The following is a 24,087-nucleotide window of genomic DNA, read 5'->3' as shown; positions in this document are numbered from 1 at the left end:
AATACCTACAATGAATAAGCATGAGATAAATTTGCATACACCACCTTCACTTCCCTCCTACTCCCCATGGTCCAATGGTGCTTGCTAACCTTCCTCAATCGCTGCAGGCAGGGCAGAAGCATCACAGTGATTGAAAAGAACTGCCACGATCTTCCCTTTGACGTCTTCTGATACAATTTCCTGTTTCCACATGGGCAGGACACATCAAAGGGAAGATCGTGGCAGTTCCTTTCAATCGCTGTGATGCTTCTGCCCTGCCTGCAGTGATTGAGGAAGGTTAGCAAGCACCACTGGACCGTGGGCAGTGGGAGGGAGAAGCTGGAACCGTGGGGGGGGGGGGGTAAGAAAACGGGAAAAACACTGAAACCGCGGGGGGTAAGAAAAGGGGAGAAATGCTGAAACCAAGAAGAAAAGGGGAGAAACGTTGAAACCGTGAGGGGTAAGAAAAGGGAAGAAACACTGGAACTGTGGGGAGGGGGGGATAAAAAAATGAGAAGAAATGCTCGACTTGCAGGTGACAGGGAGGGAGAACTGTGCTGGAATGGGAGGGGAGAGGGAAGGACCGAGATGGGAAGAGGTGGTGAAGGGAGAGGGAGAGGTGGACCAGCTTGGAGGGGAGGGGGGCTAAGACAGAGACTGACTGACTGACTAGGGGAAGAAAGGGGCAAAGATGCTGGATGGAAGAGATGGGAAGAGACCTTCAAGACCCAGGAGGGAGAAGTACTGAACTGTGGGGAAGGAGAGTGGGATGAAAGAGGGAGACATCCTGGTCCCAGGATGGGGGGTGTGGGAAGAAAGGAAGAGAGAGGAGAGAGACAGAAGAGATGCTAGGTGTGGAGGGAAAGGGGTAAGGACACAGGGGGGCAACACTTGGGTGGGTAAGGACAAAGACGGACAATGCTGATCTCATGAGGGGATATGGACAAAGAGGGGGAAATGCAGGATAAAGGAAGACAAATACATAGAGTGGAAACTGCTGAATATAAGGGCTGAATCAAGACACTTTGAGGGCAGATGCTGAAAGCAGAGGAAGGATAGGGACAGGGCCAGGAGGATGGTGGATATGGAGACAAGAAATGTCAAATCGATAGGATACACTGCAAAGACATGAAAAAAAACCAGAGAAAAGCATAAAACAGACACTCCACCTCATAATCGAAAGTTAAAGACACCCATATTTCGACCCAAATCGGGAGATAGGCGTCTGTTTCCCGTGGGCACCCAAATCGGTATAATCGAAACCCGATTTTTTGCGTCCTCAACTGCAGTCCGTCACGGAGACGAACAAAGATCACGGGGGCGTGTTGGAGGCATGGCGAAGGCAGGACTGGGGCGTGGCTATCGACCAAGGAGAGATGGGCGTCTTTAGCTGATAATCGAAACAAGAAGGGCGTTTTTGACGAGAATTTGGTCCGCTTTATTTGGACCCTTTTTTTCAGGTCCAAGTCCCAGAAAAGTGCCCCAACTGACCAGATGACCACCGGAGGGAATCGGGGATCACCTCCCCTGACTCCCCCAGTGGTCACTAACCCCCTCCCACCAAAAAAAAACCCACTTTACAAACTTTTTTTCCCAGCCTGTATGCCAGCCTCAAATGCCGTACCCACATCCATGACAGCAGAATGTGTTCTATCCTCTGACAGTCTTTCCCTGGTTCTGATGTGGGTCTCGGGTCAGTGTGACACCTTTTCTGTTAAGGGCACTGCAGAGTCACATCAACAATGCATTGTGGTGGGTGTAGGGTAGTGGGCTCCGTGATTCCACTAGCTTGTGTTAAATGCTCACGATGTTGGTAGTTGGTAGGCTCTACTCCCATGGTGTTTTTCCCTCTGCTTACTGGGTCACAGTGTGCCCTGCTTTGTTTCCGGTAGTCCACGAGGTAGTGGCCATTTTTGTAAGTCCGTTTTAGATCCCTTTCGTGTGTTAGCCATGTAACAGAACTTAGTTCTTACCTTGAATGTTGCTGAAAGAGGGCATTGTACACCATTCTGCCAGCTCGGACCTACTGTGAGACTCGTTGCCAGTAGGGCACAACCTCTGATCTGCAGTTAACTGTGAGTAAACGTGCTTATTGAAATAAAGAACGTTTTCAGCGAGATTAGTCTTCAGGTGTGAACTGCTGTGCCAAGGTTATACACCAGCAACAAGTCCTGTCCCTGGAGTACTCGTATGGGTACTGCAGTGCACTTCAGGCAGGCAGACCCAGGCCCACCCCCCCCACCCGTAACACTTGTGGTGGTAAATGGGAGGCCTCTAAAACCCACTGTACCCACATGTAGTTGCCCCCTTCACCCCTAAGAGCTATGGTAGTGTTGTACATTTGTCCCTCCCACGACCAAATGGCTTGGATTGGGACGTTTCTGAGCTGGGCATTTTGAGTTTCCATTATCGCTAAAAAAAAAACGCCCATCTCACCAAATCCATGGCATTTGGTCCGTCCAAACCATATTTTCGAAACAAAAGATGGATGCCCTTCTTTTTCGATAATACGGTCTGTCCCACCTCTTCACATACCCGTTTTCGGACATAGACGCCCATGGAGATGGGTGTTCGCGTTCGATTATGCCCCTCACTGGGACCAAAGCAAACAGAAAAAGTAAAATGGTCAGACAACAAAGGTAGAAATGTATTAATTGGAATATATCTGCTTTTGGAAATGTGCATCTGTGATATTTGCATTTCTGTTTCAATTTCTCTAGCATTGCTGTATGCCGTTTTTTGCCTTCATATCTTTTATTGCTGTCTGGTCCTTTGTGTCATATTTTTTGTGACATGTTTTTCATGTGTGACCAAGGTGCAATGTTCTGCTAGTGTGTAGTATTTGTGTAGAGATCTGGTTACAGTCCTATTTGTTTTGGGGGGGTTTCTTCCACTAGGTAGTGCATTGGTGCTTTAAGGTCTGGTATAATATTTACAGTGCTGCTTTTTCACACATAAGGTTGTAGCCTTTCCTGTCCTGGGAGTTAGTGCGGTTATAGTTTGGTAAGGTTTTGAGTGTATTTTTGCCTGTTTGTGTATAGTGTTTTGCAGTGGATTGCGTGTTTCAGATGTGTCACACTAATTTAATCCTCATAATGCTTGAAATACAATTTTGAATTGTGGTGGAAAGATAAAAGTGAAAAGAAACAAACAAAGAAATGAAATAATTAATATTAAACAGTGAAATTGCACATTAATTTAAGGAACAGTGTTGTTCATAAAAATTTCACCACGGGAGTTTTTTGACCAATGACTGAGTAAAAGCTAAAGATGTGTTGTGTAGCCTCAAAGAAAGTGGACATTAGAACATCTTGTGATGTTTGAGGTCCTTTTTTCCCCCTTAGAATAAGTGAAAAGTGGACCTTATATACTGTATATCTATTAAAGGCTACACTGTTTAATTTTCGTGTCTGTTTCCTTTTATCATTTGATATATATTTAGAGACTCAGGCCCCATGCCCAGCCATGCTCACTTTAGCCTCCCCAAATAGCTGAGCCACCGACCGCCTATGTTCATGGAAATACTTTATAACAAATAGGGAGAAATATTTTTTCACTCAACGAATAGTTAGGCTCTGAAACTCTTTGCCGGAGGATGTGGTAACAGCAGTGAGTATATCTGGGTTTAAAAAATGGTTTGGACAAGTTCCTGGAGGCAAAGTTCATAATCTGCTATTGAGACAGACATGGGGAAGCCACTGCTTGCCCTGGGATTGGCAGAATGGTATCTTGCTACTATTTGTGTTTCTGCCAGGGACTTGTGACTTGGATTAGCCACTGTTGGAAACAGGATACTGGGCTAGATGGACCATTGGTCTGACCCAGTATGGCTATTCTTATTGTGTACTAAGATTATATGATTTATAATTGCCCATATGTGGTTAGCATGGTGGGAAATTGCCTACTGCCCATTTGCAATACCAGTGTTTAACTACGATGAAGTGTAATATTATTGCCGATTACACTCCCTCATGATTGTTGGGCAGATTAGATGGATCATCAGGTCTTTACCTGCCCTCATTTACTATTTTACTATTAAGGCTTAAGTCAGGAAACATTTTTTTGAAATATGGACTTTATTCTTCAACATACATACAAAATACAGCAGCCAGACTGATATATGGTAAAACACGATTCGAAAGCGCCAAACCCCTACCAGAAAAGCTGCACTGGCTCCCAATCAAAGAAAGGACTATCTTCAAAATCTGCACCTTGGTACACAAAATCATCTACGGCGTAGTACCAGGTTACATGATAGACCTAATAGATCTACCAATCAGAAACAGAATCAAATCATCACGATCATACCTAAACCTACATTACCCAATCTGTAAAAGACTAAAATACAAAACAACCTAGGCATCCAACTTCTCCTACATAAGCACACAACTATGGAATGGACTCCCAAGTACAGTGAGCACAATCCATGACCACCTAAATTTCAGAAAATCACTCAAGACTCACCTATTCAAAAAAAGCCTATTTCAACGATCCAACATAAAATCCCAGCACCCAGCGACACAACATAACTAATGATTGTACTGGACAAATTACAATCTTCACCTCTTTTGACCCCTTGATACTTGATCCAAACCTACCTCATCTGTTCACAACATAACTTTGTATCTGTTACCAACCGAACTGGCAACAGCCTATATGGTACCATGTAAGCCACATTGAGCCTGCAAATAGGTGGGAAAATGTGGGGTACAAATGTAACAAATAAATAAATAAATAAATAAAACATTCCACATGTCTATTTTGTGTTTTCTCTCTCATGACTCATTTTTTTTTCCTTATTTGAGATATCCATGGCATTGCTTAAGTTTTAAGAATGGGAAGCCAAAAATTTTTAATTTTTGTTTCGTTTTCTGTTTCAAAATTAATGTGATTAATAGTTTACACACTATTTGCATATATAGCATGCACTTTTCTTAAAGAGTGCATAGTATATACATGTAGTGCACACCCTTTGAACAGTCTTCTTTAATGCAAAGCCTGAGGGCCAATGGCGACCTCCATTGTCATTCTATCTTTTTTTCTCACTACTCTCTGATTTTCTATCCAAGCTTAGGTCAGAAAGGGGGGGGGGGGGAGTGGATGGGAGAAAATGCTGCATACTTGAAGGACAAGGCATTTCTTAATAGAAGAGAATGCATTTAGAAACTCCCAGCTCCTTGATAATACCCCAAATGAAAGTCTGAAGGGGGACTGGAAATGATGGATGTCATTGCCACACTCTGGTCAGCGGTGTCAGGGCCCTGCATGGAAAGATATTTGGCAGCTCTCCTTCAGCTCATTTTAATCTCAAGTGCCCTGACTTAAAAAGTAGTGAAGACCACTGACTAGATCAATCACTCATTTCTACTGTATGGCAGTAGATAAGAATTTTAATATTCAAACCCTTATCAGTGAACAGCGTTTGTTTCAAATGACAGCTCATCCCTATTAAATTTTACAAAATCCTGAAAGAGCATAGGAGTGAAGACCATACACCAGAAGAAAGTCGAGGACTAAACCAGCTATTTCCAAGAGCAAGAAGTCTTCCAGAACAGTACACAGAACTACTAGAGTGGGCCATTTTCCTACACCTGCCACAACTTTTAAACACTAATACATAAGCTATTTCAAGCAGAGTGGTTTTGGAGCATGTAAATAAATTTGTGCTTACCTGAGTGAATGGTTAAAATGGGTACGCTGGAATTATTTTCAAGTGCTGTTCTGGGATTCATTTTGAAAAATAGTTTTATATGAAAAATAATCTCCATGTATGCTAGTTGAATGTGGCATGCTGTATCCTTGCTTATTCAAACTGATCAAGTTGTCCCTTTTCCCATTCCCAAAAGAAACATAGAATCTTTAACACAGATTAATGTAGTTTTGATTTCCAATCAAGCAATCTGATTCATCTGGGCAACTTTTGAAAACAGATGTACAAGCAGGCATTTGGCATTGCAGCAAACCAAGCAGAGTTCTACCTGCTTTGCTTCTGTTGTTATTCCTGGATTATTCCACAGTCACCAAAATAAAATAAAATTATTATTTGCAACATATTTGGCTGCAATTATAGGCATAAGAAACCAGTCTACAGATAAACCTGCAATGCACGGAGCTGTTTAATTCTTTGAAAAGATTTGCCCATTGTCAACAGAACCTCTGGTATTTGAAACAGAACCTCTGGTATTTGGAAAACCCAGAGGATGGAGAGGAGTTAGGTTGGGCAGGAAACACTATCCCCTTCTCCATCCCACCTCAAAAACATCATCCCTAAACTATTAACTGCTGAGCTAAACAACAATTATATTTAGTACCAAAACCCACACAAATCAATTAGAAATTATAGCTCTGCAATCATTTTCCCCATAAAAATGATTGCATGCTATTAAAATGTTGTTTCCTAAATATAAGTTTCTAATGCAAAGAACCTAGAAACAACACATTATAAAGCACAACTAAAACTTGACAAACATACCTTATCCAAGTGATAGTTGCAAACAGGGTGGGTCTAGCTTTGCTAAGGTAATTACGTACCCACAGAGAATAATAAAAGTTGAAATGAATAGATTTTTATATCCACCAACCAAGCAACACATTTGCTTACCCTTCAGAGTTCATTTATTAAAATGATCCTCTGCTATAAAGTTTATAATCCTTCAATATGACACAGGAAAATCAATTCAGTGTCTGAATTATAATCTAAATGGACATATAGGCTGTGTACAAGCCAAGGGCAAACTATGCCCAATTATTAAGACAGCAGTCTTCACTTGGCACCATATTATCACCCCTGCACTCCACAATCTAGTTGTGTTATTGCCTGTGGCATAGATAGATGGTGTCATATGCTATTCTAGTTCATTCAAGCACCACAATATAAAGATATAACTGTTCCACTCAACACTGTAAAATCCTTGCTCACACCAACAACTACAGAGCCAAAAATCCAAGTCAAGTCATATCATTTCACTGCCATATAATACAGAACTAGGCCTTCTCACCAACAAACTGAAGGGTCCTTTTACTAAGGTGCACTGAAAAATGGCCTATGCTGGTGTAAATGCAAGTATTGGACGCACACTGGTCCATTTTTCTGCGCACCTGTTAAAAAGGCCTTTTTTGGGGGTTTTGGCCAAAAATGGACGTGTGCAAAATAAAAATTTTGGCCACGTCCATTTTGGGCCTGAGACCTTAGCACCACCCACTGACTTAGCAGTAAAGTCTCGCATGTTAACTGGGTAGTAATCGTCAGCGGGCATACATTGCTGATTACTGCCCGGTTAGCGCCATGCGCTGGAAATTTTCCAGAACGCGTAGTGGATGTGCGTAAAAAATAAAATTTGCGCCCGAGCCATGCAGTAGCCAGGCGGTAGCACCAAACTGGCACATGTTGGCCGCAAGTAGGCGCCTACGCAGCTTAGTAAAAGGGCCCCTTAACAAGCTAGACAGGTAATTAGAAATAAAGGGAGGGAGGTAATACCACTACCAAAAAAAAAAAAAAACAATAAATTTGGTGCTTTTTATGCTCACACACCAGCCACATATAAGGGGAAGAAAGCAGGTTTTGGACACAGGAAACAGCACTCACACAGCACCAGGACACAATAAATAGGACGACCAGCCGAGCCATGGCTGTATTGACCTGGCATGTAATTAACTTTCTCTATAGCTTTTGGACAACAGCAGCACTACTGTTTCGCCTCCACCTACCCTCCTCTCCTCCTTCCTGTGCACATTAATTGATTTGCTTACTTTATTTTTTGTCTATTAGATTGTAAGCTCTTTGAGCAGGGACTGTCTTTCTTCTATGTTTGTGCAGCGCTGCGTACGCCTTGTAGCGCTATAGAAATGCTAAATAGTAGTAGCAGTATATTCTCAATATTTCTGTACTTTGAAATGAAAAAAAAAAGAATCTAAACTTTGCCTATCAGGGGCAGCAAAACACTGCGAATGATCAAAAGGAAAACTAGCCACGATACTAAAAATGCCAATCTCCAATGAAGACTAAAATACAAGGGGACAAGGAAATATGTGTCATTAGTTTCCAGCTTTTGTTCCACAGCTCGTCATCAGAGCATTTCTGTATACACTGCTGCAATGTCTACCAAGTTTTTGTGCAACAGGAAACATAAAATCAAGAAGAATTACAGACTGTACTAGCAATAGCACTTGTACAGCACAAGTCGCTGTAACATTCTTTGTGGAGGCTACAAGTACACTTTTAAAAATTAGCAAAGCCCTTCTTTGCAAATTAGTTTCTGCATCACTTCAGGGGAATCAATTTATTTTCAAGCTAGTAATTTCACGTCGCGCCCTTCACAGTGGAAGAAAAATAACTGCACAGACTTCTCAGACAGCAATAAGCATCCTGAAATGATGAAGTGTAAACTGGAAAAGAATTTATGCTTTTTGGATAACAACTCTCTCACCTGTGTCTTTTCTGGGTTAAAGAAAGAAAGCACACTGAAAACTTCAGTGAGAAATTGGGACTGGGTTAGGAGGAGATTAGGGATATGAAAATGCAGTAAAACTAAGGGTTCGTGAAAGAAAAAGTGAGCAGCGATGTACTGATTGATAATACGAATTAAAAGCTGATGAAACAAACAGGTATATTTTTCAGAAAAGACAGATTAACCAGGAGGCTTATCAACCATATTTGTTAAGGGCAAAATATAACTGTTAATTCAGCTGAGTTACGCTGGATTATCTTTTAAGAAAAAAAGGAAATGTAATGTCTCTGTATGCATAATACACAAGATGACCTCACAAAGGAAGAGATAGACATGGCATTACAGGTTCCACCCAAAAGGGATAGCATGCAAAGGATGTGTGATGTTAATCAGTGAATTACATTAAATTTACCTATGGTACTTTACTTCATTTTATTCACTTTCTGTACCCCCCCCCCCCCCTGGTAAATCAAAGCTAAGTGGTTCACATTTACAACATAAAACCTTTGCACATCTCAGCATAATGTACATGTAAATTGAAGGGGGTCTGACTTACCATGAAGGGGGTACAGGAAGGGGGATCAGGAGTAAAAAAAAAAAAAAAAAAAAAGACCGGATATCAGGGCATCTGGTGTCAGCAATGCTATTGGACTGCTGATAACCAGCGGAATGCCAGCATCTGGATCAACCATGACTAGAGGAATTCCTGGAACCTTTGTAGGAGGTATTTATTAACTAAATGACGGAGGAGCTCACTCCGGAGGCAACACCAGACCTGGTAATGACAAACGGAGATGGTTGTGTCACTGAGGATATAGTAAGGAATAACCTGGGGGGTCCAGTGATCACCATACTGTTTGGCTAGATTTACTACAAATTACACATAAATGTCCACTTACACTGATGTGCATTTTTAGTAAATGGGTCTCACTGCATAAAATGGGACCTGTGATAATGTACATTAATGGTACTAGTGTGTGCTAACATAGTTATACCCTTTACTAAATCTAGTCTTATGTGGATCAGTGCAACTATGCAAACAGTGGCTCAGAACCAAACTATACTAAAGATGTCTTGTGAGGCATACAAGATCTCTGAAGTACAGAGAAGGTATGGAGAGCAACAAAGAAAAAATTATTGGCATGGCAACAAGTCTTTGAGTCAGACATGCAAGCAAGGTGAGATGAACAAAGGAGACCATTATGATTCACCAAATTAGTAGGTGAAAATATTACCCCCCCCCCCCAAAAAAAAAAAAAAAGAAATAGTATAAGTTAGACGGTTTCCTAAAGGACAAGTCCATAAACCACTACTAAATGGACTTGGGAAAAATCCACAATTCCAGGAATAACATGTATAGAATGTTTGTACGTTTGGGAAGCTTGCCAGGTGCCCTTGGCCTGGATTGGCCGCTGTCGTGGACAGGATGCTGGGCTCGAAGGACCCTTGATCTTTTCCCAGTGTGGCATTACTTATGTACTTAAGTTTGGAATTAAGTTACAGTAAGAGTTAGGTCAGCTTTATGATTTGCTGAGTGGCCAGAGGAGCAAAAATTACAGGACATGATTCTAAAGGTAGGAGTTAATGTGATGTCATGAGTGGAATATAACTCTTGGTTTGAGAAGAGACTTGGAGGGGCAAAACGAATCGCAGTTGAGAGAGGACTAAGATGAGTCTATCCAGCTTGCCTCTCCCATCCTAGTGATCTGTTAGTATGCACCTGGATTTCTGGGGACTCTAGGAACAGAGAGAGAGAAGTTCTTCTACAGAGGAAGAGGGGAATGGATTTGTGTATTCAGGGCCAGCCTTAGCACTTGTGGGGCCCTTGCAGAGCAGATTGGTGGCCCCCTCATCCCCCACTTACCTTAAAATATGTCTGGCTTTAGATATCACTAGTAGCAGCAGCAATCGATATACACTGCCTGTAGCCTGCTCCAGAACCTTCCACCTGCCCCATCCCACTCCCTCAGATACAGATTCTGATTAGTACAGAGGTGGAACATGTCAAGGCAGGCCGCAGGCAGCACACGTCAATCACTGCCACTGCCGATCACATCTAAAGGGACAGAGAAAGTACCTGCATAGAATATTTATACCAGTTTGGTTGTGCCACAGATAGGCAGTATATCAAGCCTATGACCCTTCATTCTTTAAAGACAAAGAGACAAATTTTAAGATAAATGGGGGATTGAGAAGGGAAGGAGATGCCAGAACATGCAGGCGGGGGGGGGGGGGGTTGCAATTACCCTTACTTCTACAAGCACTGTAAGGAGGACAAACGAGAGATGGAGAATTTCTTTAATGAGATAACTCTTCCCAAATTGGGAGAGCACAAGCTGATGATGCTTAATGTTAATTTAAGAGGAAATTACTAAAGGCAATTAGCAAACAATAAAACACCAGATGGCCCACCCAGTGAATTTTATAATATTTTGTGACATCATGTGGTACCCACCATTGCAGAAGTAACGTGAAGGGACATAATCGAACGTCGCCGGCGATCTATTTTGGCGGCGGCGCAACAGCTGGCCGGAACCATATTTTTGAAAAAGATGGCCGGCCATCTTGTTTTTTGATAATACGGTTTAGCCCGGCCAAATGCCAGAGTTTGCCGGGTTTAAGATCGCCGGGTTTGTTTTTCAGCGATAATGGAAAAAAATACTGGCCATCTCAAACCCGGCGAAATCCAAGGCATTTGGTCATGGGAGGAACCAGCATTTTTGTAGTGCACTGGTCCCCCTGACATGCTTAACTTAAGAGACCTTAATCTTCTCTGGGGCTCCTCCGTTACTGAGATCGTGGTCAACGTTGGCCTCCGTTTTGCCACTGCTGCTTCAGAACCTCCGGTCAAGTATTACTCCGTTCAGTCTAGTAATACTTGACCGGAGATTCTGAAGCAGCAGTGGCGAAACGGACGCCAACATTGACCACGGTCTCAGTAACTGGCTAAGATCCTTCTATATATTATTAATAGGGATCAAACTGGTTTTGTAGCAAATAAACACTCGTTAAATAATACTACTACTACTACTACTACTATTTAACATTTCTAGAGCGCTACAAAGTGTACGCAGCGCTGTACAAACACAGAAGAAAGACAGTCCCTGCTCAAAGAGCTTACAATCTAATAGACAAAAAGTAAAGCATTTAAATTTAAAATATTTAAGCAGTCAAGCACAAGAGAACAGTCACAGAAGGACAGAAGATGTTGAAGGGTGGTCAGTGTGATTAGGTGTAACTCTGGTTGGAGTAGTGGGAGAAGGTGATAGAAGAATAGAAATGGGTGAGGTAAAGTAATGAGTGGGTTGATAGGGAGGTTATATAAGACATGTCACTCTAGGGGTGGGTGGGTAGAGGGGTAGGGTGGGTGGAAGCAGGAGAAGGTATTCTCTGCAGCCTATCTGTGAGATGGAAAATGCTCTCTGAAGCTGCTGCTATAAGTTGTTAGTTTTCTCTCCCTGAAAGAGATCCAAGCCACACCCACGAAGTTCAAACTGTCAGTGGGGAGGGTGAGGGGAGGAAATGGCAGTGCTTGATGAAAAAGAGAGCTCAGTTTGATAGGAGATATACTATAGGATGTCATTCTGAGGCCAGGCTAAGTCTAAAGCAGGAGAAGGTATTCTCTGCAGCCTATCTGTGAGATGGAAAATGCTCTCTGAAGCTGCTGCTATAAGTTGTTAGTTTTCTCTCCCTGAAAGAGATCCAAGCCACACCCACGAAGTTCAAACTGTCAGTGGGGAGGGTGAGGGGAGGAAATGGCAGGTCTCTATCTTATACATTTGGCCAAGCACCTGGACATACCTGTGGTGTCCCTGGCCCCCGAGAAAGCATTTGACAGAGTTGAGTGGCCATTCATGTTTAAGGCCATGAGCTGGTTTGGCCCCACTGATATTTTGTCCAACACAGCATTCACAATTATAAAGCTTGAGGCTGGTGCTGGAGATTGGTTTATTTGGCCCCTCCAATCAACGTGAAAGGATCAATGAACAGGAAAACGATCTGAGAATTATCTCTGATGACCACAAGATAGTCAATCAATGGGCAAAGTGGATGAGAAAGCTAATGCATTATGAAATATATTACTAGTAGATAGAAGGAAGCAATATTACCTCTGTGCAGGACACTGGTAAGATCCCATTCTGGACACCACATCTACAAGAGGACATTGATAAGACAGAGACAGTTCTAATAAATGCCACCAACTTGGTATATGGACTGTGCTACAAGCTAGCAGAAAGACTGAAGTGGTTTTTATGATTAGTCTTTGCTGTACATTTCTGAAGGAGAAAGAACAAAGTAATTTCGTCTTGCCACATCTTGCTGAGTGCTTTCATGTGGAACCTTGTTGTTCACCATCTAGGCCAAATCTAGCTAGGTGACCACAATAACTGAAGTATGAAAGGAAGGAAAATGATAAATTCTTACTAGCTACATGTCACCCAGGTTAAAAAGATGTGGTAGCTTCAGGTGATGGTCGAGTGTACTCTTGTTTAATGTTTTTTGAAAGGTTGAATAACCCTTCCACCCCACTCATGATTTATAAGCATCTATTATATCCCCTATCAGTTGTCTCTTTTCCAAGCTGAACAGCCCTAACCTTTTTAGCCTCTCTTCATAAGAGAGGTGTTCCATCCCTTTTATCATTTTTTACTCCCTTCTCTGAACCTTTTCTAGTTGCACTATATCCTTTTTGAGATGGGGGGGTGACCAGAAGTGCACACGATACTCAAGGTGCAGTCACACCAGGGACCTATAAAGAGGCATAATGATATTTTGTTTCTCATTCCTTTTAGACTAATCCCTAACACTCCTTTTTTGGCAGCCGCAGCACACTGGGCTAAGTAACCTGACATATACACATTGCACCTGTGGTGGGCCATGGATGACGTGATAATTTGTAAATCCAGGTAGGACTCCTGCTGCTGCCAACAATTTGAGATAGAGCAGTAGTCTAGGACTGCAGCTGATCAGTACAAAGGAATTCATTTTTTTCTCTGTAAGAAAGTAAAAGCGGTTGGAGTCCTCTAAATTTATACTTGTCCTCCAATGCAAGAAATAATTTGTTCAAATTAGCATTCATCCAACAAAATGCAAAAAGGCCAAAAGTCTTTATTCCTTTTCGATTCAGAAATAATTCTTGTTATTTAGGGAAGGGGGAAAAAACGAGTGCCACATCCAAGAGCTCTATGGGGGGAAAAAAAAACACTTTTTGATGGGGTGTCAAAAATAGGCAATAGAAGTACTTCAGTGTATGCTTATCTTTTTCTTCAGCATGCCAATATTGCCAGCCAACAATAGTTCATTAAAATTAATTCTGATTTGGTTTTTAATTCAAATACCATTGTTTTCTGGTCTCTGGAATCCTAATTATGAATAGGAAAAAAAAGACCACATCTACAAAAGGACATTGACAAGGCAGAGACAGTTCTATGAAAGACTACTAAGAAAAAGGGAAAGGGAAAGGAGATTTCATATTATCGCCTTTCAGAACTTACAGTCAAAGTGGTTTACATATTATATATATACAGGTACATATTTTGTACCTGGGGCAATGGAGGCTTATTTCTAGGATAAGAAACATAAAATGTATTGCACTTTTTTGGGATCTTGCCAGGTACTTGTGACCTGGATTGGCCACTGTTGGAAACAGGATGCTGGGCTTGATGGACCTTTGGTCTTTCCCAGTGTGGCAATACTTCTGATTTTGCCACATGTCCATTTTCGGCAAAAAAAAAAAAAAGGCCTTTTTTACAGGCGTGCTAAAAAATGGATCGGCACACACCCAAAACCCGCACCTACACTACTACAAGCCATTTTTCAGCGCGCCTTAGTTAAAGGACCCTGTGTTTTCACTTTTGTTCTCCATTTGCATGTAAATAAATAGCCTTATTTTTCTAATAATTGGCTTGTTTCCTGACTTGTCAGGTCCCGGAGCAAAGGAAACTTGGGTTTGTATAATGTGAGAGGAGGGGCTTTATTCATACAAGAAGCTACCATTACACACTGTTACCCCCTCCCTCTCTCACAGTACACATTAGGCACAAAGCAGTAGTTAGCCCCACTCTATACCCTCAACTGCCTTTTATAAAAAAAGAGAAATGGGCACCTAGGTTCCATTATAGATTACTAGGGTAACTCGGTCCTGGGACGCCTAACATTTACACACCCACCATTACGTCAGTAATACACCTGGCATACATACGGAAGCCTACATGCAGCAAGGACACACATAACACACAGTATTCTGTAAGTTACGTGTATGACTTGGAGCTCTACCCCCATACAATCCCTTGTTAATGTGTGCTATTTTCAGAATAGTACTTAGATGCCCTGCAGGCAGTTTCATGGGTAGGTGCTTAATTTCAGGTGTCCAGATGGTAGACTTACCCTTTAATTGCTGCTTAAATACACAAAGTGGCATTCATTAAATTTTTCCTCATTTAGTTCAGTAACCTCAGGGTTTTAAACGTTTTGCCTTTCCTCCCTCTGAATTTACGGAGTCATGTTTGAAGCACTATTTGTGATTTGGACGTCCGTAAGCCAGTATTTAGAGGTGTATACTACATGTCTAAATGCTGATTTTAGAAAGCAAATCGCAATAGGTGCATATTGCAAGGGGTTATGGTCTAGGTATGTTTTGGGTGGGAATAAAAAGGGATAAAACATACATATGCATTTCCCCATTTTGGAAGGGGAATGCACGTTTATATCCTTGAGATCAACATCAGGATTTATTCCTGCTCCCGGGACGTCTAGGTTACAGAAAGGTGCTCGTATTGTGCAGCACCCTACTGGAGAGATTGGTGGAAGACAATCCATTAAACCCCTCCCCCTCCCAGTACTTTTTGTCACTTCCAAAAGCAATATTAATAAAGAATATCAGGTGCTATGAGAGCTTGGGGAAACAGACGTATGGCATATCATGGTGGGGAAGGAGCATGGAAGTGTTATCCAGCTAGCGCATTTGCATTAGTATGCATTATCCAGGTAACGCTGACTTAATACTGGAGCACTTAGCGCCTCCTAAATAGAAGAAAGTGTTCCCATATTAATATATTTGCAGGTCTTGCATGCTAATGGAAAAATTAGTGCAGGACCTGCAAAGAGGGGGAAAAAAGCCCTGTTTTCGAGATGAGCTAAAATGGGCTTAGTATGCGGGAAATTCCCATTTTAAAAAAACACGCTAGGCCCTTTTCTTAGCGCTTCTTAGTAAAAGGGCCCCCAGTGCAGTTATACATACAGCTGCAAATTAGTGCCAATTAGTGCCAGATAACTCCAATTAGTAATTATTGTTTCTAAGTGCCAATTAGTGACTAATTTCCCAATTAACTTATGCACATAATTGGTGCTATTCTATAAACTGCTTGTGCCATTTGGCATGTTAAGAATGAAAATGTGCAGGAGAAAAGAAGGCAGTTCTATAAAGAGACACCTAGAATTAAGCATCTAAAGGGTGCCTAATAGGATCCTATTCTATAAGGGGAAAAAGGGGTCTATTTTCCTATAAAGAATACTAGCATAACTGAGTAGAGAAGCATGTATGAGGTTAGGTGCAGGCACTTACATCAGCCATAGAACCGGTGTAAATGCTCACGCCTAAACGCCAGTCATACATTCATAACTTATAATATTCTATAAGTTGCAAGCATAAGTGTTAGCCCTGCCCAAGTGTGAACCCTCCTCTACAATATGGCCTAGTGGTTAGGGTGGCGGACTTTGGTCCTGGGGAACTGAGGAACTGAGTTTGATTCTCGGCACAGGCAGCTCCTTGTGACTCCGGGCAAGTCACTTAACCCTCCATTGCCCCATGTAAGCTGCATTGAGCCTGCCATGAGTGGGAAAGTGTGGGGTACAAATGTAACAACAACAAAAAATAGGCTTAGCTGGAGTTTTGACATTTCTATGTGTATGTGCACACATATGCATGTATGTGCCAGTACTCCAATCATGTGTATCTGGCATCTAAATGTTAACGTCCACTTTATAGAATTACCCCCACAACAGGCAATTTCCAATTCTGAAAGAGCAAAGTACACACTTACTTTTCCTTTGAAAATTGCCAAGGGAAAAAGTAGCCACACGGATTTGTTCCCACTTTTATCTGTGGATATTTTCCCCCTTCAAAACAGAGCATATAGCTTTGAAGAAAAACTAGAAGGCACGATGTGGTCTCCACTAAGTTAATCCTGCCTCTGAGCCCACCAACCCTCCCCAAGTGGAAAAGCAGGAACATTGTTGATTCCAGTGCATATTTTTACCTGGGAAAATGGGGGGTAGGGCAATTTTCAGCCCATTTAACTGGATAAATTGCTTTTGAAAATTGCCCTCTTTCATCACTGATGTTATCCATATGTGACAAAGGCTCTTTCAACTACTCTTTGAACCTGGTCTCTTGTAACAATTTGGAGGTAGATCCTGTGGAAAACACTAGAAAATGCTGCACACGGTTTGCAAGATTATGCAGTAATTCTGTGTCATTTTTGCATGTTGTGTTACATTATTTAATAATTTTAAAAAAATACATCTATTGGTATTGAAATTTGAAGAATGTTCCTTTTGGGGGGGAAAAAACAACTTTCTAACCTTTGTTGTATGTCTGGACATTTTTCTTTTATTTTTGTATTTTTCCCTCACTTTATTCAGTTCTTTATTTCAGACTGTTCTCTATTTTGAATATCGGCTTGGCCGGTTAAATTCAAACTGGCCAAAAATAAACCGGATATTCAATGCCGGTCACCAGAAACAGCCCGGCATTGAATATCTGGGCTGAGCGCCGACCATGGGAGTTATCAGGGCTAATTCCCGCAGTCTAAATATCAGGGCCACTATATTATTTGAAAGCAGGACATGATATTAGTTCACTTCTCACTCATGCTGACATGGCTCTCTCTTAGCTTCAAATGCATAGCTTAAAACACTGTAAAATAATCTGGGAGCAAAATGTAAAATAGCACTGACCATGATATCTTTGTACAGAATGACACAGTTGACTGGATAAAAGCTCTCCTGCTCAATGTCTATAATTTTCAGTCTTCCATACTGTTCTTGTTTTCTTCTTACCTTCCTTTCCCATTTTCTACCCCAGTCCAGTCACTGCCACAGAATGCCTTTGACCACGCGCTATACACTAGAGATCCCTCAGACGCCAGTCCATGTGGACTCTGATCCTAGTCAGTGGCTAACACTGCTGTATAATGGCCTGGGCTTTTTCAGGTAGGGAAGGGGGAGAGTGTGGGAGGGGCTACTATCAGCCTTATTTTCGAAAGAGAAAGACGCCCATATTTCGACCCAAATCGGGAGATGGGCGCCTTTCTCCCATGGGCGCCCAAATCGGTATAATCGAAAGCCGATTTTGGGCATCTTCAACTGCAATCTGTCGCGGAAACAGGCAAAGTTGACGTGGGCGTGTTGGAGGCATGGTGAAGGCAGGACTGGGGGCGTGTTTATCGGCCGAGGAGAGATGGGCGTCTTTGGCCGGTAATCGGAAAAAGAAAGGTGTTTTTAGCGCGAATTTGGGTCATTTTTGGACCCTTGTTTTTCACGAACAAGTCCCAAAAAAAGTGCCCTAAATGACCAGATGACCACCGGAGGGAATCGGGGATGATCATCCATGACTCCCCCAGTGGTCACTAACCCCCTCCTACCATAAAAACAAACAAACTTTAAGAACTTTTTTTCCAGCCTGTATGCCAGCCTCAAATGCCATCACAGCAGTATGCAGGTCCCTGGAGCAGTTGTTAGTGGGTGCAGTGGACTTCACCCAGGTAGACCCGGGCCCACCCCCCTCTACCTGTTACACTTGTGGTGGTAAATGGGAGCCCTCCAAACCGCCCCCAAAACCCACTGTACCCACATGTAGGTGCCCCCCTTCAGCCATAAGGGCTATGGTAATGGTGTAGAGTTGTGGGCAGTGGGTTTTGGGGGGGGGGATTTGAGGGGCTCAGCACCCAAGGGATGGGAGGTATGGACTTGGGAGGTATTTAATTTTTTTTTTTTTTACTTGTTACAAGTGCCCTCTAGGGTGCCTGGGTGTCCTGGCATGTGAGGGGGACCAGTGCACTACGAATCCTGGCCCCTCCCACGACCAAATGCCTTGGATTTGTTCGTTTTTGAGCTGGGCGCCTTCGGTTTCCATTATCGCTGAAAAACTAAACTGCCCAGCTCAAATCCGATGCATTTGCCGGGCACAAACCGTATTATCGAAAAAAAAGATGGGCGGCCATTTTTTTGAAAAAATACAGTCTGTCCCGCCCCTTCACGTACCCATTCTCGGACATAGACGCCCATGGAGATGGGCGTTCGCGTTCGATTAGGCCCCTCATGGCTACCCTCCAGAATTCCCAATTATTCCCAATATCTGCTGGCCCAAGAAGCAAATGTCTGTTCAGGATTGAAACCTTGTTTCTCACACACTGATGTCCATTGCTTCAGCTTCTTTGTTTTGTTTTTTTCCCCAACCCAGCACTTTCCTCTTACTGCTTTCAATTTCCACCTCGGATCAGAACCAGAGCTGGGATGTGGCCCTATAAGCTGTCATTGGCAACTACCCTGCGAACATCTCCCTAATTTACCATCCCTTTCTCCAACCCCATTCCAGGGTTCCCAGTTTGGTAGTTGCAGTGACTGTCCTGTGCAAGGGGCCATGCGCCAGAGATCCTTCTGGAAGCCTGCAATCCAGCTACAAGATGTCAGCCTTCAGCGATAACCATCTCTCCCTTCTCAAACAGAGGCTGTGAACACCACCTCTAGTGCATCTAGGGTTCCAGCCAATCCAGAGAGGAGCAGACTCAATCTGGTGATAGAACTATGGATTTCCCACATGGCAGTGCACCACAATGATGAGATGGTCCTCTTTTAATTATTTGTTTCTTTTTTTTAAATACATTGCTGCAATTACTTAACTGGAAACATACAGGGCTCTCCCAGTCTTCTATGTGAAAATGTATTTAGAGTCTCTGCAGAATGATACCTTTCACTGGACCACAGATGGTATGATAGTGCAGGTGTGCTTAAATTGGTCCTCAATGGCTGTAACCTAGTCTGTTCTTCATGATTTCCAGAAACAATATACTTGAGCTCTATTAGCATGCAATGAAGGCATGCAAATTGATCTCATGCATATTAATTGCAGAAATCCTGAAAATCTAACTAGGCAGCAGTTTCCCAGGACAAAGGAGTCCTTTTACTAAGGTGCGCCAAAAAGTGGCCTGCGCTGGTGTAGACGCGTGTATTGGACGTGCATTGGTTCATTTTTCAGCACGTCTGCAAAAAAGGCCTCTTTTTTTTTAACCAAAAATGGACATGCAGCAAAATGAAAATTGGCGCGCGTCCATTTTGGGCCTAAGACCTTACTGCCACTCATCGACTTAGCAGTAAGGTCTCACGCATTAATTTGGCGGTAATCATCAGCGTACATACAAATGCCGATTACCACCCAGTTAGCACCGCGTGCCTGAAAATGTCCGGCACGCATACTGGATGTGTGTGCAAAATGAAATTACCGCCCAGGCCATGCAGTAGCTGGGCAGTGGTTCCAAATTGGCGTGCGTTGGGCGCACATAGGCGCCTACACGGCTTAGTAAAAGGGCCCCGAAGTTGGGGAATCCTTGAGGTAGTGGATGAAGTTTCCAGACCATATGATTTCTTCAGTTCAGATGACAAGAGAGATCATCAGGACAGCAGAAATAAGAAAGAGAGAAAAATACAAGAAGGGAGGAAGATACATAAACACAAAAGGAAGATAAAGGAAGTAATTTGTTGCAAACAATATCAGGCGTGAGGGATGAGATCTAAGTGGCAACATTATAACACATCCTCTAATATTTCTCTGTCACCTTCAAGTCATTTTTACATTTATTTTAAAGATGTCAATTTAAAAGAGGCTTTCTAAAATAGTATTTCAACAGAAATCAATCCAAAGCCAGTTACAGAGAAAGGACGCTCAGGTGTGTGGTGTAGCAAACTGGACAAATATTTGCATGCAGTGAAAGCAATGCATGCACATCTCTCTCATGAATATTCATCGTGGGTATCCTGAAAACCTGACTGGCTGGGGTGCCTCCAGGACCAGGTTTAGAAACCACTGTATCAAAGTCATTTCTGTACGGAAATAGGTTTATTTGAACACTACCCATTCTTAATGTGGGTCAAATGCTATCTCTTCTACAAAGCATCACAGTAGCAGTGGCGTAGCCAAAGGTGGGCCTGGGTGGGCCAGGACCCACCCAACAGTAGCACACGTTTAGCGGTAGCTGGTGGGGATCCCAAGCTCTGCCAGCTGAAGACTTCCCCCTGATGGTAATGAAAACACTATTCTCCATGATACTAGCACCTGCGCATGCTCAGTTTTCAGCGCATGCCTGCTGCAGACTACTAAGGTGGAAAGAAGCGTTTTCCCACCAGCTGAGATTTTTTATGGTGGTGAGTGAAGGGGAGAACACTTGATGCCCACCCACTTCTTGCCTAGGCCCACCCAAAATCTGTTGTCTGGCTACGCCCCTACAGTGGTGTACAATGGGTAATCGTAAATCGATTTTTTACTCTTTCGAAAAGTACACAGACTAAGGGAACAAGCAAGGAAGTTACATGGTACTACTTTTAAAACAAACAGGAGGAAATATTTTTTCACTCAAATTATAGTTAATCTCCGGAACTCATTGCCAGAGGATATGGTATCAGTGATTAGTGTATCTGGGTTTAAATAAAAGTTTGGACAAGTTTCTGGAGGAAAAGTCCATAGTCTGCTATTGAGATAGACATGGGAAATCCACTGCTTGTTCCCGGGGTCAGTAGCATGAATCCTGCTACTATTTGGGATTCTGTCAGGTACTTGTGACTTGAATTGGCCACTGTTGGAAACAGGATACTGGGCTAGATGGACCACTGGTCTGACCCAGTATGGCTATTCTTATGTTCTTATATTCTTATTTTACTCTTCTGTCTGCAGGTATTCCTGGGGGCATATTTAGATTGGGGTATAGAAATGGCGTGCAGAGGCAGTTTCAAATCTACACACACACGTTTCTAAGAGAAAATGTACCTGCGTGAATAGCAGGCACAAATCTCTGTGAGTACTTTTTCTCAGGGCAATAACCAATGCTAAACTATGCGTCTAAAAGTTTTGCTTTTGTATTAGAAGAAACCCTGGAGTTAAAGAGTATCCTCCATCTTTGCAACAAAGCAAGCAGCTTGGTTATTCTTCCCTTCGTGCTTTTGTTCTCCCCAAGGGAAAGCATGATATCCCTGAGGTCTCAGGGGTCCCTTGAATGAATCTCAACTTTAGAGAAAAAGCAGCAAAAAACATTATGGAAATACCTATGTAATATCTGCAATTTTTCAGGAGTTAAGGGGGAATTGATATAGCTTCTGTGTGCAACAACATTAAATATATGTCAATGCTACAAAGTCAGTGTCACAAAGAAAGCTCTATAAAGTACCAGGGGGGCAGAGTGTGAAAACATTGACCACCATCTTTTGATTACTTGTGAGAATAACAGATTTGCCAGTTAGACTGTATAATAAACATTTGCATAAATAATGCAAAACGGTTTAAAGTGTGGTTGTTCAGGCACGTTACTGCCGCCTTTCTTTAAACAGGGTTATAAACCATGTGGGTTCTCCTTCAGTTTTCACCTCGTCTCTGACTGAACAGAAAATAACTTTTGCCAGAAAGCAAGAAAGCGTTGGGCGTTCCTAGCTTCAATGCCAAATCTGGCTAGTGCCATATCCACTTCTCACACAGAGGAAATATATTTAATAAAAAAAAAAAATCCAGAGGCAGACAAAGTATGGCAATACCAAGACTCTGCTAATTCAGGAGAAAATAAAAAAAATCTCCTGTACATACCGATTTGAATGGTCTTACATCGTCTTACAAATTAATTGCAAGCAGCTCAGTGACTGGTATGCTGATGGTCTCTCAAGGAATTCCACTTCTCACCCCCCCCCCCCCCCCCCCCCCCAGTTTTATTCATACTATATTTTACTGGCATATCAAAGATTTTTCCGTACATTTAACCATTCTTATCAATGCTTTTATTGTAAACTCAAGTTTTTAAAAAATTTCCCCAAAACAACCTTTAAAACAAGCACAATTACAGGTTTTCATTTGTCATGCTGCTGTTGGAGTTTAAGGTGAGGAGGGAGAGAATGAGGGCTACCCAAGGCCACAGAATAAAATTTCATTAACTACAAAATTACACTGTTAATTCTTTAATCTCACTTGAGGCTTCAAGCTGTTGCTATGTCCAATTACCCAGCTAACCACCTGTCAGAATTGCAATGCCAGTTTAACATTACCTCCAGGACAGTTGTGTGCCCTATGTTCAGTCAGGTCCGCCAGTGAATCAAAGTCCTGCTGACAGTTATCGCAGGTGTAAATTGACTCTTCCTCCATGTCGTCATCTTCTTCCAGTCTCTCTTCCTGACTTGTCACACTGTTCCTGTCTTCCAGTTCCTGGCTCTCCTTGGGATCCTTCTCCTGCTCTCCTCCTAGGCCTCCTACTGATAGGAAGAAGAAAATGCCACAATAAGATTTGCTGGCTTCACAGACAAAAAAAGAAAATGGCTTGCTTTAAAGGAAATGGCTCTGCATTTATTAGGAAATAGTTAATTAGCTTCTTTTTTCAATTTTGCTTCAACTTTGACACCTCCTGATCTATTAAGTATATGATTTCTGACACTATTCAGTGACAGGGTCCAAGTCTTTAATTGTCACTGTGAATCTTCCAAAGATACTGAATTTTACTAGGCCAGAGCATGTATGTGTATATCATATCAGCATTTAAAGACAAGGAGAACAGGTAAGGTTAATTGCTCCTAGTCAAAGAAGAGAATACAATGCTTTAAGTAATTGCAAGTCTCTTGCAATGAACAGGTTAAAAAAAATAACTGCAAAAGAAGGTAAAGCCATATTCGAGCCAGACTCATCAACCATTTAATAAAGAGTGACCTAAATGACATCACTTCCTGAAAAAATCATCCTAAGAGTGCATGGCTTGATTCACCTAGGATATCTAGGTCTCACTTTCGTTAGTAAGCTTTTGGTCTAAGGCAGTGGATGACTAGATGCAAACTTTCAGTATAATATTGTGGTGTTTTTATAGCCAGGCCTTAGACCTGTGGTTCCTAAACCTGGTTCTGGAGAAACCCCAGCAACTCATGTTTTCAAGATATCCACAATGAATATTCATGAGAGAGATTTGCATGCAGTGGAGGAAGTGGATCTTCTAGATATCCTGAAAACCTGACTGGCTGGGGTGCCTCCAGGACCAGGTTTGTGAACCACTGGTCAAAGGCCTGGCCATAAAAACACCACAATATTATACTTAAAGTTTGCTTCTAGTAATCTCCGAAACTAGATGTCGCAAATTCCACTCCTGGAAACTAGTGTTTGTTGAAGCCAAATATATAACATAATTATAAGAATATTATTGATGAGGCTCTATCCATTTGCCTCCATCTATCCTGAAGTTTGCTATTTGGCTAACTAATGTGAGCAAAGTTTTGATTCCTGATTCACTCTGTTATAAATTCAAGTTTTACAATCTGTAAATATGAGACAATAAACAATATTAAAATTACTGGAACTAGTCAAACTATTCAGTAGCAACACTTTGATTTTCCACAAAAAAAATAAACCATAACAGTGCAGACAAAACCA

The 24,087-nt window shown here is 42.2% G+C and overlaps 1 protein-coding gene across 2 annotated transcripts in view; it reads right to left on the bottom strand.

Moving 5' to 3' along the window:
- Nucleotides 1-22,927, bottom strand: part of ZNF423 (zinc finger protein 423) — a 451,119-nt gene extending 428,192 nt beyond the window's left edge. The window contains exon 1 of one of the 2 annotated variants that reach the window (XM_030204361.1): nucleotides 22,725-22,927. In XM_030204361.1, the coding sequence (XP_030060221.1) occupies nucleotides 22,725-22,821 (97 nt within the window). In that variant the 5' untranslated portion in view covers nucleotides 22,822-22,927. The remainder of the gene's footprint in view (nucleotides 1-22,724) is intronic. The other variant, XM_030204360.1, reaches the window with a different exon arrangement.
- Between the last annotated feature and the right edge of the window lie 1,160 nt (nucleotides 22,928-24,087).

Source organism: Microcaecilia unicolor, chromosome 5, assembly GCF_901765095.1.
Source record: "Microcaecilia unicolor chromosome 5, aMicUni1.1, whole genome shotgun sequence".
In the NCBI taxonomy this organism is placed as follows: Eukaryota; Metazoa; Chordata; class Amphibia; order Gymnophiona; family Siphonopidae; genus Microcaecilia; species Microcaecilia unicolor.
The sequence above is the reverse complement of the archived record's forward strand: the minus strand, read 5'-3'. Positions and strand labels throughout refer to the sequence as shown.